General features: G+C 41.4%; 1 protein-coding gene and 1 long non-coding RNA gene across 2 annotated transcripts in view; one reads left to right on the top strand and one right to left on the bottom strand.

Annotated features, from left to right (window-relative positions):
- LOC308595877 overlaps positions 1–16,581 on the top strand; it is a 97,037-nt gene that overhangs the window by 69,087 nt on the left and 11,369 nt on the right. The window lies entirely within an intron of this gene.
- The window catches only part of CACNA2D4 (calcium voltage-gated channel auxiliary subunit alpha2delta 4), a 177,205-nt gene that overhangs the window by 149,764 nt on the left and 10,860 nt on the right, over positions 1–16,581 (bottom strand). Inside the window, 5 exon segments of the mRNA XM_081210589.1 lie at positions 3,575–3,635; positions 6,404–6,535; positions 7,325–7,487; positions 10,384–10,443; positions 11,890–12,006. Of these exon segments, the coding sequence (XP_081066715.1) occupies positions 3,575–3,635; positions 6,404–6,535; positions 7,325–7,487; positions 10,384–10,443; positions 11,890–12,006 (533 nt within the window).

Below are 16,581 nucleotides of genomic sequence, written 5' to 3'. Positions count from 1 at the left end.
CTAACAAAAGTTTGCATGCAGGATGTATTCATGATTTTCATAGAAAATTTGGTCATTTGCATTTTGAGGCAGTATCTAAAATGCCTGCCTTGGTTGAAGGTATGACTATTAAACCCTGCAGGTACCACATGAAGTGCAAAGCATGCGCAGCAAACAAGGTGAAAATGGCTGCGAAAGGTAAGGTGTCTAGTAGGCAAGCTACAGAACCATACCAGATTGTTCATGCTGATTTGGTTGGACCACTAGCGCCCTCTTTGGTTGGAAATAGGTACTTCATGGTTCTCATTGATGCATTTTCTAGGTATATTTTTGTGTACAATCTCAAGCAGAAATCAGAGGCTTTTCCAAGGTTCAAGGAATTCTGTGCTTGGTTGGAAAATGTGCATGGTAAGAAGATAAAGACTCTTTTCAATGATCGCGGGGGAGAATTCACTTCTCAGCAGTTTGAAGCTTTTCTGACTGAGAAAGGAATTCAACACGATTTGTCTAGTCCTCGCTCGCCATGGCAGAATGGACTTGCGGAACGGGCAAATCAGACATTGCTTCAAGGGTTAAAAACCTTGCTGCATGATGCCAATCTTCCAGAGAGTTATTGGGCCGAATCTCTCTCGTGTTTTGTTTACAGTTACAATCGCAGGTTATCTTCAGCGATTGGTTGTACCCCCTATGAGAAGATGTTTGGCAAGAAGCCATACATCAAACACATGAAAATTTTTGGTTCTGACATGTGGATTCACTCACCACAAAGCTCCAAGTTAGACAAGCGTGGATTGCATGGTATCTTTCTAGGTTATCAGAAAGGGTCTTACAGAATAATGATGACTGACTCTAAGACAATTAAGCTCACGAGAAGTGTTGAGTACAATGCAAAGTGGGGGGAGAATGTGGGAATTTTCCAATGTTATCCTGATGACAGTGATGAGACTGAGGATAGTCAAAAGCAACCACAACAACCCACTCCCACTGATGGAGGTTCTGAGTCTGAATCTGAAACTGAATCGGGTGATTCAGAGGATTTCAAGAGTGCGAAAGCCTCTATGCGACCCTCTGAAAGCTCTGATCAAGAATTGGAAGAACCATTGTTCACAATAGGTCGCTTTTCTCCCAAGAAGGAAGAGGAGAGTCTTGAAGACTTAAGGCTAATTCGTAGGTCACAAAGAGCCACAAAAGGCAGACCTCCAAAGAGATTTGCTGATGAGTTTGCTACGATAGCAGTAACAGCTGTTAAAAGCTCCAAGAAGGTATTTGAACCTTCAAGTTTCCAAGAAATCCAGGGTTTGGATTCAAAGGAAGCTGAGCCATGGTTAAATGCCATGAAGGCTGAGCTTGATTCCTTAGAAAGGAACAAAACTTGGGAGCTAGTTCCAGTAGTTCCAGGAATGAAACTGCTTGGAAGCAAATGGGTCTTCAAAGCGAAGACAGATCAAAATGGCAAGATAGTCAGACACAAAGCCAGATTGGTAGCCAGAGGTTTTGCACAGGTACCAGGTGAAGACTATCACGAGACCTACTCACCCACAGTGAGATATGAGAGCATTAGGCTTATGCTCAAGCTAGCTGCAGAGGAAAATCTACACATAAGTCACCATGATATTAATACAGCTTTTCTGTACGGATCTCTAGATGAATCACTTTATATGCTTCCACCTGATGGCGTACAGGTAAAACAGGGATTTGTTTGTGCTCTGAAGAAATCCCTTTATGGTCTCAAACAAAGTGCACGGTGTTGGCACACAAAACTCACTGAAGTATTGTTTTCTCTAGGTTTTCAGCAAGGGAAAGCTGATCCATGTGTATTTGTCAAAGAGGAGGGGCAAAAGAAACTGTACTGTTTGTTTTATGTTGATGATTTATTATTCTTTTGGAAAGATGCCGCAATGTACAATAACGCCCTAGCTCAACTGAAAGAGCACTTTGACATGAAAGATCTTGGTGAAGTAAACAACTACCTATCTCTGGAAATAGAGAGAAATCAAGATGGTAACATTCTAGTACACCAGTCACGAAAAATTGCTAATGTGTTAAGCAAACTAAACCTGATGGATGCTAACCCTGTAGACACACCGATGACAACAGGTTATCAGGTAGATGACACTGAAGAAGCATTTTCTGACACTACACTGTACAGAAGTGTGCTAGGCAAGCTAAACTTCATTGCCAGATGTTCAAGACCAGACATTGCTGTTAGCTGTAATTTGCTAAGCAGACAAGTCAACAATCCTAGTGTCAAGGATTGGAAAGCTCTGAAACGCATAGCGAGGTATTTGAAAGGCACTATGCATTACAGACTGAGATTTAACAATCAGAAGTCTGGTGGTCTTGAGATATTTGCAGATGCAAGTTTTGGAAGTGACACTACAGACAGGAAAAGTACGTCTGGAGTTTGCTACATGTACAATCAGGGTCTGTTTGATTGGTCATGCAAGAAGCAAACAACAGTTAGCTTAAGTACTTGTGAAGCTGAACTGAATGCACTGTCTTATTCACTTAAGGATTGTGAATGGTTAGTACAATTGTGCAAAGATATGAAAATTCCTGTCAAATGTCCAATCCAGGTTTACCAGGACAACAAAGCATGTTTGGCTTTGCTGAAGTCTGAAGGTTGTAAGCAAAGCACAAAGCACTTGCAATTAAAGTTGCAGCATGCTAGGGAATGTATTCAGAAGGGACTCGTAACGGTGTCCTATATGCCAGGTAATGAAATTCCTGCTGATGTATTGTCCAAGATTGTATCAAGGGATCAACACTGTACCTATGTGCAGAAGTTGGGTTTGTACTGATATTGTACGAACACGCTGCCCAGTGATGTTCACAGAAAGGGGGAGGATGTTGGTTTCTGCTTTCCTTCACTGTGCAGCGAAAGGGCTTGTCACGAGACAGGTGTTTACATTCCACAGTCTGTACTGTTGGAGTTTCTCACGGGAAAGGGAGGCTGGATGTGACGTACACTGGTTTCCTGTTTTTCACTGTGTGATTCTCTCCAAGCTGTTGAGGAGAGAGGATGCATTTTCTGCTCCGGCAGAGGCAAGATGTCTTTCTGTAATATACCAGCTTTGAAATATAAATAAAGCAATATAGAGTATGCAGCACGTACTCCTCATCCTTCCGCTGGGCACAGGACTCTGCTTTAAACCAACACCCATAACCTAGGTTTAAGGTGCCATTTAGCTCCTAGCTTTCGTATCTCAGTTTCTTTCACCGTGCCAACCACACTTCTAAAGAGAGGGTGTTCCACAGGGAGGGTGCCACTGCTGAAAAGCCTTGCTCTATGTAATCACCACATAATGTACCCCACTCAATGGCGTAATAGAGGGAATAGTCACAGGTAGATGATATAGGGAGAGGCAAATCTTCATATGTGTACACATAAACACTTGCCTTGACTGTTAGGGAGCAATTTTAGCATTCCCTTTGGAGACAGTGACATGAAGGAGAAGCTAAAATTGAATAGAGGAAGTGCCACTGATAGTATCTAGAACAAATCTCAGAGGGAAGCAAAAGTTGGAAGGAAGAATAAACTCTGGGTCCCTCCAAATCAAACACAGGAGTATGAAATCTTTTCAAAATCTCTCACCAGCCTCGATTTCGGCAGTCAAAGGAGAGGACCCCATTTTCATCTGGTGTCCATTTTATTCCTGTAGAGACATCAAAACAATTTTGCTGTGGATCTGGCACACACAGGAATACAAGCAGCCCTATTACGTAAGCATCAGAACCTTAACTAGGCCCTTTCCCAGCATTACAATATTATAACAGTTGCTTATTCTGGGATTTCTCTACACAGTGAAGCAAAACACAATCCAAAAACCTTGAACTCTCTATCAGTTGTGCAGAGATCATAACTGCAAAGCAAACCAATACTGTACTCTGAGGCTGCAATCCTGTGCCTATTTACTTTGGAATAAGCCTCATTGACACAAATGTATGAGACAGAGGGTCATCAGTCATGGGCAGGCTCCTAATTTAATTACCGTATTTTTTGCACCATAACACTCACTTTTTTCCTCCTATAAAGTAAGGGGAAATGTCTGTGCGTGTTATGGGGGGAATGCCTACGGGTGGCATGCCTACGGATTTTCCTCCTCTAAAAACTATGTGCGTGTTATGGTCGGGTGCGTGTTATAGAGCGAAAAATACGGTAAATACATCATTATTACTGTGTACTCACCCTGCCTGAACTGCAGGGAATGGGCACAAACAAGACAATTTATTTTGTCCCGTTTATTTTGACTAGTTTATAGTTTTCTCCCATGGACAACATGAATATTGTGGGTGGTGTTGGTAGACCAGTTGATGACTTTTGTGCCTGTTGTAGCAGTTGTAATAGGCTGTGCTAAATGCTGTAATTGAATTTTTCAGACCACCTAAACAAAACTTGCACATCACCAGTGGTCCAAAGAACAAAGTTCGGGAACCCCTGATTTAGTTGTAATATCTACATTTTATGAGTGTTTCCCAAGTTTGGTGGGACCAACTTCCAAGTCAATATGCATAGGGGTGTGGGAAAATGATTGCTTGTACATAAGAGCATGAGCAGAGTTCTTATTATTGCAGAGTGATTTTACAGCACGAGATATTGTTAAGAGCATGATGAGCACGTGAACACCTCATGCTAGACTAATGATTGGCTCACGTAGCATAACACTCTCTTTGTCTGTGGGCAAAAGCAAGGTTACATTCCTTTGATTTGGTACCTTTGAGTACCAGGCAGAGCAAGCGCAGTGCTGGAGGAGAGAGGATGATTTATTTTTTACTGCACACAATAAACATTGCGGCTGAAGCCAAAGCTTTTTCTTCAAGTCATCTTGGTGTGAGACTGATTTCTTACTGATTTTCTTACTGATGTCGAGCTGGATTCTCGACATTGGGGATCACACCCTAAAGAAGCTTAACATTGGCTATGTGGGATTTCAGACACATAGCACTCAAGTACAACATTCCTAGAGTGAACATGCTAGTGGATGCTTTGTACCAGCCAGGAGTCTAATTTGCTCTCCTGAGCTGTGACAAATTTCCTCTGCATGTGACTTGAGGCCATGTGAGTGTGTAAGGCCTAATCTGGGCAAGGGAGCACAGCTCCTTCCTTTTGCTCTTCTCCATTTTTGCTTTTCCATGTAACAGCCTGTCTGCAGTCACTTAGGAACTAACTCCCTTATGGGATAGTTCCACATGTGTACAGTGGAACCTTGGTTTGCATACATCTTAGTTTGCATACATTCTGGATTACAAACACGTCAAACCCAGAAGTGTATGTCCTGGTTTGCAACCTTTTTTTGGAATACAACCCTTCCCCCCCCCTTCCCCCCCAATTATGAACAATTTTTTTTTGGAAGCCCCATTGGCGAAAGCGTGCCTTGGGTTACAACCTGTTTTGGTTTACAAATGGATGTCCAGAATGGATTATGGTTGTAAACCAAGGTACCACTGTATATAGTTTTGTAACCTAAGTCTGCCTTCAGGGATCCAACTGTGAACTGAATGATTGTGAGTAAACTACTTTTATATTGACTTTAATAAGACCTGTCGTGTCTACTCTTTTTAAGAGGGACTCAAATGAGCTTGCAACAAGCAAACCGCTGTGTATTAAAAAGTGGGATGCACTCTGTTAAGTAAAGGGACTTGCTAATGCAAGTTGGGAAGGATATTATTAAACAATATATCCTCTCTTGCCTCCCTGAACATTCCCACAGGCTGGTGTATTGTAGCATCTCTGAACTGATTTTGGTTTAGTGTACTCCTTTTCTTTGAATAATTAAGGCCCAAACTATATGTTATGGTCTGCCCCTTGAGGGCACACATTTTCTTTCAGAAATTGCATGCTATGTATGGGCAAATGTTTCAGTTTTTGTTTCTCCAGTTTCTAATTTCCCATGCTTAGCATTTCACATTTCCATATGTTTATGAATCATTATGAATCCATTAGCATTTTAGTGTAATTTTCTCCTAATATACACCTATTTCTCTGCAATTTTGCCTAATACACACAATTTTACAGAGTGATTTCCCAAAATATAACATTTTAAAATGTTATTTTCCCTAATACATGAATTTTAATGCATACTTTCCCCTAATGCATACATTTTTGTACATATTACTTGGCTGTAATGGAAGGGTTCATGTATTGTTTCGGAAAATGTGAACTAGGTAGGTTCACCTTTAAATGCAAACTGAATTGAACACCCTCCAAATCCCTATTGCAAGTACACAGCCTTTCAGCAAGATCAGAACCTGGTGTGGAGGGTAGGAAGGCTTTAGCCCTTGCTCCTTATTGTGGTTGCAATCCAAATCTGGGGCTGTGAGCTCACATCTTTTATTTTCATGGGGGTAAAGCTTCATTCAATCCATGTGCAGTTAAGCCTGAAACCTTTCTAAGAAAAGGCCAGATAGGCATGAAGACCTTTACCTGGATAGAGTCTGAAGAATCCTGTAGAGCTGCCAAAATATTGCCAAGTGAGAGTTGGATCTCTTTCAAAATTGTCCACAAAAACAGCATTCAATGCTTCAGACATATAAACCCCATTCAAAATATCAGGGTCTGTGACAAAAAGAGGCAATAAGGGAACAATAGTAAGAAAGGGAAAGAAAGAATGAGAAGGAATAAAAAAAAAACCTATAGAGGATACAGATGCACCAGCGTCCTCCAACAACAATATCTAGCCAAACTCCCCTCTTCTTTCATGAGGACTAGAAGCCTAACAAATATCAATGTATCAAGATGCCTTATTCTAAGTACATCTAACATTAAACTAACTGCTCCAATATTTTCAATGAGTGGCACCTGTTTTCCTCGGGCTTAGCTGTAGGTCTCTCCTTGCCCAGCTTTCGGACAAAATCTAACCAAAGAGATGGTACTGATGAAACCCAGCTAACTAGGGACAAATTGCAGGTTACTCTGAGAGAACTATAATTGATCTCCCCATTCTTACTCAATTTTATTTTTGTTTTTTTGCCAAGTTCAGGTGTATGTGTGTTCAACACATTGATTGGGGATGCTTAACGATTCCCTTCCTGTATTATTTACATAATCCAAATCACCCCTTCAAGCAGTTTTTGCTCAGGGAAGGGGAAGAGCCTGTTAAAGGTCTGCCCTCCTGCCCACCTTCCTTCCTTCTGTTTTTGAATCCAGGCACCCAGCTGGTTATTTTATTACTCACCCACATACATGGGTCACAAGGATTCACATTTTCCTCCCATAAAACATACATAACACGCAAGTCTATGGTCAATCTTTTCCTCTCTTCCTAGAGTTGCCAGCTAAATTTCGATACTTCATCTCTGGCTCTATTGCTGCCTTACCAGTAGAATTAACACAGAAATTCTCTACCTTTGTTGTAAACATTAGTTGGAAGCTGTATGTCACTTAATGTTGTGTTCACCAGCAGGTTATTGAAGTGCTCATTTGGTTCCAGAATGAATTCATCACCAAGCTCCACATAATTATCTTTATCATCCTTTTCGTTAATGAGAACGGCATTGTAATAATTAATCTGGGGATGAAGAAAAAATAGAGAGACAGTATATTAGATTTCAGTACCTAAATATCACGATGGCATGACCTCAGTCACCCCAGACACACATTCATTTATACCTTAATAACCCCCCCACAAGGCTTTACATCACAAAATCACACTAATCCACAATCTTCTGGTGCAAAACCAAAAAATAAAAATGCGCAAAACACCTGTTCACCTGAGGCAAACTTGCAACAGTCCCGAGCCAATCCAAGGATTCCAACCCAACCAAATTCCAAGATTCTAGATTCCTAATTCCAATTAAGCTTCTGGATTTTACTTCTGGTTATGTCAGTGTGAATGTCGTATTCAGTATGTTGTATGTATGTAAACGTAGAATGTGAGTGCAGTGTATGCTGTATATGCATATGTGTCATTTATCTAGAGTGGCCACACCCAACATTGGCATGTGGCCTCCAGAGGCTAGGCCAGAGAGGGAATGTGGCCCTCAGGCTGACAAAAAGTCCTACCCCCCCCCGTCTAAGGCAATGTGAATAATTTTCTACTGTTAAAAAATTTAGGTTTCATTGATATTAAACAAAGACCCATATACAACATTCAGCAATCTTTCCCCAGAAGTGACTGGATATTGCATATGGATTCAAAAGTACGCTTCTGGGATTTTTTGGCTGGTATGCTTTGTTGTCATTCAAGGATGAGATAAGCTAGACTGCTGAATATAAACCCCTTCTATATAAACAATTAAAGGTACAGAAACCCTACCCCTTCTTTGAACTTACGATAAAGGAATAAGCTGCACATCTCCTGCCTGTGCTGCACATTCCATGCAGGCACTGGATTTTCCACTGACCTACATTCTCAGGCTCACTTTATATTCTGCTGGGTTTAACACTGATGAATTTGTCAAACATACAGCTGAATTTCAATCCTCTAGACTGCCTCGGCAACACAAAATGTCTAAGTAATTGGCAGTTTTGCTAACTGACTGCCTGCAGATGCAAGGTGGCATACTGGGAGATCATTAGATGCCAAAGTTTGAGTAGCAAGGATATTGATAATTGGGATGAATGATGAACTGTATACATTTGTATGCCCTCTTAAAAGTGACCTCTGCTCTGGCTTCCTGCCTAGACTCTCCATATAGTCCACATACACCTTGATAGTCTTTGATAGCTAACAGAATCCTCTATTTGTATTGCATTGACTTAAATGCTGAATTAGGGAGTGAGGTCTGCATCAAGGCAGCTAAACTCAAAGGCCTGCTTAATGCCCCTCTTTTTTTAAAAAAAATAAACAAACATAAATCTGCTGTCTTGACAACTGAGCACAGAGAGACCTTGGGTTGATATCGTTTAAATCTGTTCAATACAGGAAAAATATGAATAATGATAAATGCCAGAAATGTTCACAAGCAAGTCTGGCCTATGCGATTTGAAAATGTTCTGTTACTTAAGCTCCTGTGGAAAAGATTTGCAGAATTAATTAAGCTACAATGCTGATTTAATCACCTTATTTTGAGATGCATCCCTGTGAGGTAGTAGGTTTCTGCTGAACTCTGAATTGTTTACAGCATTGCTTGTGGCAAAGCACATTATTTTACAGTTCTGGAAATCATATTCTATGCCTATAATTGGAAGACTGGGTTGAATATCTTTTAGATCTGCCCATTAAACAATGAATCATGTTCTACAGGAGAGATAAATCAGGAGAAACTTAATGCAATTTGGCAATCATTATGAGAATTATTCTCTAATTGATTATTATTTGGCTGGAGGAAAAGGTTCCCCTTCCCTTTAATGTTTCCTCATCACTTCCTCATCAAAAATCTGTCCATTAGCCAACTAACATATTCTACTGGGAAATGCTGACTGGGTGAAGGAATGAGGATGTGGAGTCTTGCTAAACTGGGAGATATCAAACTGTTTTCTCTCTGTACTACTGAAAGTTGGGCTAATCTCCCGTCAATTTTCATTAAAGTATTAATACCAAAGCAGTGCCTTGTATACATCTGGTGCAGGAGCTTAGGGCAAAAATATTTCAGGACCCGATACTAGCTGCATGTTACAGGTGAAAGTTGTATGCAGGCAAAAAAAAAAAGGTAAATAAGGGAGCAGGAGGCACTGAATGTTATATAGTATGCATATGGATGTTTACAAGTCACCCTTGCCCAGCCCAGCAAAGTAAGACCTACCAAAGTAAATGGGACCTATGACAAGTAGATTTGCACAGTATTGCATCTTTATGTAGAAGGACCATCAAATTCATGGCTTCCACATGACAATTTAAGACCAATCCACACTGTGTGGCAATGGCATTCACTTTTGTGTGCCTTTGCAGAAAAGGCTAGCTAGTGATTTCTGGCAAATGTGGCAAGGCATCCAGTGGCACCCAAGCTATGCTTGCTTGGGGCTCTGAAGAAATGCTACAAATGCCTCACTCAGTGCCTTCTCCCACAAGGGGGCAATACTAGAAAACCACCAATATATGGCTGGTTGGTAACGCCTTTTTCACCTGCACTATAATTAAGACCTCATTTTGAATGCCATAACACTTTCACCAGTGATTTCCACAAATTAATAGGATGTTTAGAATTTCAGTCCAGAGAGTTTTAGCAGGCTCACAACAAGTGGAGCAGGCATCCAGTGGAGAAAACTGCACTCCTAGGATAGCCAATGTGGTGCCCTCCAGAAGTTGAGGCAAGGCAATTCTCAGCATGTCTAGGAATGTGATAGGTCCAGCTCCCCCTGTCTGAGGCGCTCATGTGAATGAATGTTTCTCCATACGAAGAAATTTTTCTCTGCATACAGAAGTAAATGTCAGGGACAGTTCAAGGCCTAGCCTTCTTCCGAGATCTATGTTTTTGTGTGTGGAGGAATTTGGAACAAACACTTGCAATAAATGCATGACTTACATCCAATGAGGAATTGAACTCGTGATACAGATCTGCATCTTCTGCTGCCTCAACCAAACGCTGTAAAATAAATAATAAAATGTGAAGTGACGCTCAAGACTTTTCCAAAGTATTACTCAAAGCGAGGAAAACAAATCTAAAATAATGAAGTTTAGGAGAACCACATTTTCCCCCAAGGGAGGTTTCTATGTCTTTCACAGTTGGATGTCACATTCAGCTTTATCCAAAGTGGAGATGTGGTAGTGAGAAAATTATCACCTGTTGAATTTCTGCCTGTCATAAGGTGTCTAAAAACATAGCACGCCTGTCAGATGAAGAGGGCGGGAGTGGGAGAAACCATAGTAACCCTACTCTTGGTCTCCATAACTTGGCTAACCCAAAAGAAAGTGCTGAAGGAGTGTGTGTTTTTAATGTATTTTTATTAAAGATTTTCTTGATTTACAAAAGTATGTGCAATGTCTCCCTCTCGTATTTTTCCCCCCATGTAACATTTTTTTTTTTTTGCAGGAGTGTTTTAAAGATCAATGGACATCTTTCCTGCTACAAGGTTAAATTTAGCTGGTTATATTCACAGTCTTTCCTAGCCAGCTCCAACAGTTCCCCAGACAGCCTTTCAGGCTATTAAGCGCAATCTTTATGGGGGGGGGGAATGTAGCAGAGAAGCAACGGGGCGGGGGGGGGGAGGGATGCACATTTCTTTTTGGAACAGAACCCAGAGGAAAAACAACCATGCAGTCCTTCATCTACTAAGTCTACAAAGATGAAGACAAGAGGGCTGTTACCACGGTCACAAAACCAATGAACCAAGCACAGTCTGCCTGGGTTTATTAAAGCAGGATCAAATAGCCATTTGCCAACAGCACCAACTAAGCCAGCACAGTATTTTTATTTTGTAACTGCATAGGTAATCCACATATTTCAGTTGAAAAGAAATTATACACACAGATAGACACACAAAAATGGGTGCTTCAGTAAATAAATATAGACAACTGTGGGGCAAAACTACAAATAGCATGAGAGAGCTATGTTTTCTTTTTTTAAAATTATTATTATTTATTCACCTTCTTACCCACCCTTCACCATAAATTCCAGAGCAGGTTACAACAACTGAAACAGGGACCTTCTACATGCAAAACACGTGCTCTGCTTGCTACAGCATTTTTCTTCTGGAAGGCGACTAAAGAAATCTGTTCCTACATGTTTATTTATTAAGTACCATGTACACTATCTCCTCACCACACCCTGCAGCTTTGAGGTGTGCAACAAGTTTAACTGAGAAAACTATAAAAATGAAAGATTTGAATAGGTCAGGCTAGACAAGATGTTGGACTACAACTTCCCATCATCCCTGACCATAAGTCACGCTGACCATGAGTCACGATGGGAGTCTACCAAAATCTGGCAAATGCTATACTGCCTACCCCTGGATTGGAGGATGATCTGTTTTTATTACTTTTGTTTCTTTTCCTTTTTCACTCTTGCCTGGGGAGGAATATGAATATTTACCTCAACAGCTTCTACTTTTCTCCCCAACATGCTTTGCATCTCTTCAGAGAACTTCTTCACCAGCTCCAAGCCATCCACCTCTTTGATCTTCAGAGTTGGTTCCACATCTTTATACTTCTATTAAAGGCAAAATGAAAACAAAGGACTCAATTTCTCAAGGAATGTGATGGGTCGATTATCATTGAGCTTGGTTACCACAGCTAGTGTGTGGTTGAGATTTCCAAAAAGTATAGTCTGGATTGAGTAAAATAGCTTGTGACTCAAGAGAATTAAAAATGCTCTAAATAAAATAATTCACCTGAGGTGCAAACATGACCTAAAAAAAAAGACCTGCCAAAGTGCCCAAGAACAAACTCCACAACAGACCTATTGAAGTAAATGCATGGCCTAAGTAACTTGAAAGCCACAAATAATTTATGTTTATTGCAATTATGGTACTTGCTGACATAAATTATGTGCTCAAAAGCAAAAGTTAGATTTTCAAAAATTAGATCTTGGGTGCATCTGAATATCACAGGGCAGTTTACAATATAAAAACACAAAAATACATGCTATAATAACAAATAAAAACAATAACCCCTCCACCCCCACAGTTTAAAAGGCATAGATTGCTTAATTAGCCAAAAGCCTGACAGAAAATGGATGGTTTTGCCTGAAGCCTAAAGATACATAACAAAGGCGCCAGGCAAGCCTCCCTACATAACAGCCCAGCTACTGGAATGACTTCAAAGGTCACCTCACATAGATTACACTGCAGCGGCCCAACCTCAAGACTGCCAGTGCATGGATCACCATGGCCAGGCTATTCCTGTTAAGGATGACCACAGCTAGTACAACAACAAAAGCTGGCAAGAGATGCTCCTCACCATGGAGGTTATGTGCTGGATCACTGTTGATTATGGCAGCATCCCTAGACCATATGCCTGCTTCTTCAAAGGGAATGCAACCCCATCTCAGAACAGGCAGCTCATCTAATTCCCAGACCTAGGAACGGCCTACCCACAATGCCTCTGTCTGTATCTGTCAGGATGCAGCCACTTACTGTATCATCTCACCACTGCCTCCAGGTACTGCTCTAGAATCTGCACAACCATTCCCGAGTCAGATGACACAGAGAAATAGAGATGGAATGCTGGGTGTCATCAGCGTACTGGTTGTACTTCACTCCAAATCTCCTAATGATTATTCCTAACAGTTTCATATATGTGTTGAACAGCGCTGAGGACAGGATGGAATGATCCAGCAAAACTGTTATGGTGCTGAGGAAGAGCTTCTCAATCCTACTCTCTGGAAAAGGCCCTGAAGGTAGAAGTGGAACCACCATATTACAGTGGCTCCAACTCCAAAACTACATATACAGTGGTACCTCGGGTTAAGTACTTAATTCGTTCCGGAGGTCCATTCTTAACCTGAAACTGTTCTTAACCTGAAGCACCACTTTAGCTAATGGGGCCTCCAGCTGCCACCGTGCCGCCAGAGCACGATTTCTGTTCTCATCCTGAAGCAAAGTTCTTAACCTGAGGTAGTATTTCTGGGTTAGTGAAGTCTGTAACTTGAAGCGTATGTAACCCAAGGTACCACTGTACTGTAGTCAATGCAATGGTATCAAAAAAACCACTGGGAGATGAAGGAGAATTAACAGGGTTACATTTCCCCTGTCCTCCTCCAGATAACTGTCAGGGTGATTTGGCCTCAAACCAGGTCTGAACCTAGATGGGAGTGGGTCCAGATAATCAGCTTCATCCAAGTGTTCCTCATGGTTAGTTGATAGAATCTATCCACTGCAATGTCATCACACACATGACAAACCAGCCACAAAATGCTCTAATGGGCTTCCACACCAGTGGGCACTGCAGAAGTACACCAGGTTATTTTTGCTTATCAGATTTTCCATGATAAGGGGAAAGCCAGATTACATGTAAAAAAAATTATGTGGTGTTGCCACTTTGGTGATGTCATCAGGCAGATGTAGTGAAAAACTTGCATGCACCAATAATTTCAAAATAAATTGGAAGCACTTCTAATGTTAAAGAATATTTAGGCATTTTGCAAGCTCTCTATATATGGACAATTATATTACCTGTAATGATAATTTGGAGGAATAAGATGAGCAATCAAAGATCCTGCCATTATAAAGGCTCATTCATTCATTAGAGAAAACTGTGGAGCATATGTGGGGTAAGAAATGCCTTGAGGGTGGAAAGGGGAGGAGGCAGCCAGACAGAAATAGAATGATATCAAGCCCCTAGTAGGCATGCATAGAAGATGCCAGCTTTGCTTGGTGTGATTAGCAATGCAAGGGCTTTGCAGGATTAAATACAGCCTCTGCATCCATGCTGATGCTAGTGGAGCAGGGAAGAGGAGAGAGTGATCACAAAGGTTAGCCTGGTAACACTGCAAAGGAGAGGTGTGCATGGACCAGAGACAGAAGGCCTAGGGGTTAATGGGAAAGTTCATGATACTCATCATCACACATCATCTGCTGCCTAATCCATTTGATTCAGCAGCACAATTTTGCTGACAAATATGCTCAGCTCTGCTACTCTAAGAGTTTTAATTGTGCTCCTCGCCTGTGAGATCAGGAAATCCCACCTAGGAACGCACAGCTGGATGAGAATCTCTTGTGTGCCTTCTGCATAGAAATGTCTGTCTGTCTGTCTGTCTTTCTAGATCAAATATTAACAACCCCAGAATTCATTAACAATAATGACACCAGAGTGATTCAGGGTGGAACAACAGGCATGAAGATAAATAAGCCGCAAGACTTTTGCATCTTACAAGCTTTCATTCTATTCTATAAGGGTGTGTCATCCAGATGTACATAATACATTCTGTGGTAGGCTCACAATGGAACAGTGCCCACCACATTTTGTTCAGGCAAATACACGAAAAAAGAAAAACTCAGACCTGAGGCTTGCTGGATGACCTTGGGGCACCTACTGTTTCTCAGCCTAACCTACCTCACGGGATTGTTGTGAAGATACAATGGGAAGTGGGAGAACCTTGTATACCACAAATATATGGGCCTTGCTATTGTTTACTTGTTCACCATATTCGGGGCCAGGAAGAAATTTTCTGCAATCAAACTGGCAAGCTTGCAAGTTTTCACTTACCTCATAGCAACCGCACAATTTTGGGGGATAGGGCATTGGATCAGATCCTTAGTTGTGGGGGTACCCTGTTAAAGGGTCCAGGATTGGTGACACTGTCCAGGAGTCCTCAAAGGGACTGATGGGCCAATATACCTCTCCCAGTGGTGATCTGTGTGGGGTTATGGGACCTAATCCATGTTGGGGTCGACTCCCCAGCACAGGGTCAACCCCTCTCAGTTCCGATCAGGCAGAATGCAGGGTGCTTGATGCTGGATACATGCTCAATGCCTTAGCCAAACCTATCCTTTCCTGTAATCAATGAAGTTGTGGCTTAATTCAACCCAGTATGTTTCCTCTGCCCATTCTTTCAGTTGTCTCTGCACCGCCTATGGGCATCATGCACTTGTGACAGCAATTATACCTTTAATAGCCGACCTAGATTGCTGTCTGTGGACTCACACTACATTTCACAGCTTCTGGCTTCTTACTACTATATTTTGGAAAAGTCACAGTTCATCTGCTATCTCCATGCTTAAGTTATAAAGTGTGGGCATGAGCGGAGGGAAGCTAAAGCAGAAGCTAGGTCTACATCAAAGTTGAAAGTTGTGTCATAAATTGAAATAGTTCCCTCCAATCCCCAAAGGAACCCTACTCTCTTTAACTTAAGTTCCATGCATCATTATACTAGCTGTCCTTCACTTTATATGTGCTTATATAATTCAGACATAGATTTAAATAACTTGGTTTACTATCAAATTTAGTTTGGGCCTGAGAAGCAGCTTAGCAACAGAGAACCTGGTTCAGTACTCTGTTGCACATTCTTGGGTCAAATTCAATTTCTTGAGGATGGAAACATCATACTGGGCTCCATGGGAAAAGAGACGAGTTGGTGCTGCACAAAACATCTTATTGGTTTCTCTGTCAGCTCCTCTGATAGTTATAGCAGTAAATGGATTTGTTATAAAACAGAAAAAATGATTTGTTGCTTGCAGCATCCAACTCTGATGTTCACAGAGAAATGAGGACAAGTGCAAAGAATGATATATGCTACTTTCCCCAAACCACCTAAGTGGGATGCCTCATTCCCATGATGAAATTTAGTAGCAAGACAATGGCAGAGAAAGTGAGTGATTAGCTTAGGAAAGGTGGTTTGACAGAGCAATATTTCCACCTAAAGCTTTCCCCTCCAAGCAATAACAGACACAACTGCAGCACTGGAAGATTTTGACAGGACTCACGTTCTCTGCAGCATTGATTCATACACAAATGGTATGGCATCCTCCAGAAAGCTGCACACTCATATCCCTTCTCCAGAGTATATTGCATCAAAGGGCAAACAACCCTTGTGGGACATTTAAAGCCATTACAACACTAAGTCAAAATAGAACCATTTTTATACAGTGTTATAGACTCATAGAAGAGGCAGCAAAGAGAAATCGTTTCCTCCCTCAAAGAGGGCACGTGTTGCGGTGCGACCTGGCAACCAAACCCTGTGTTGTGGGAGGGTATGATTGGATAGCCACAACACCCTGTTGGTAGGTCCCTTGATGCTGGGTTTAATGAGGCCAGTGGGATGCTAGCCAAACGGATCGAGGGACCT

Source organism: Podarcis bocagei, assembly GCF_964188305.1.
Source record: "Podarcis bocagei genome assembly, chromosome: 10".
Classification (NCBI taxonomy): Eukaryota; Metazoa; Chordata; class Lepidosauria; order Squamata; family Lacertidae; genus Podarcis; species Podarcis bocagei.
This window is presented reverse-complemented; position numbering and strand designations above follow the sequence as displayed.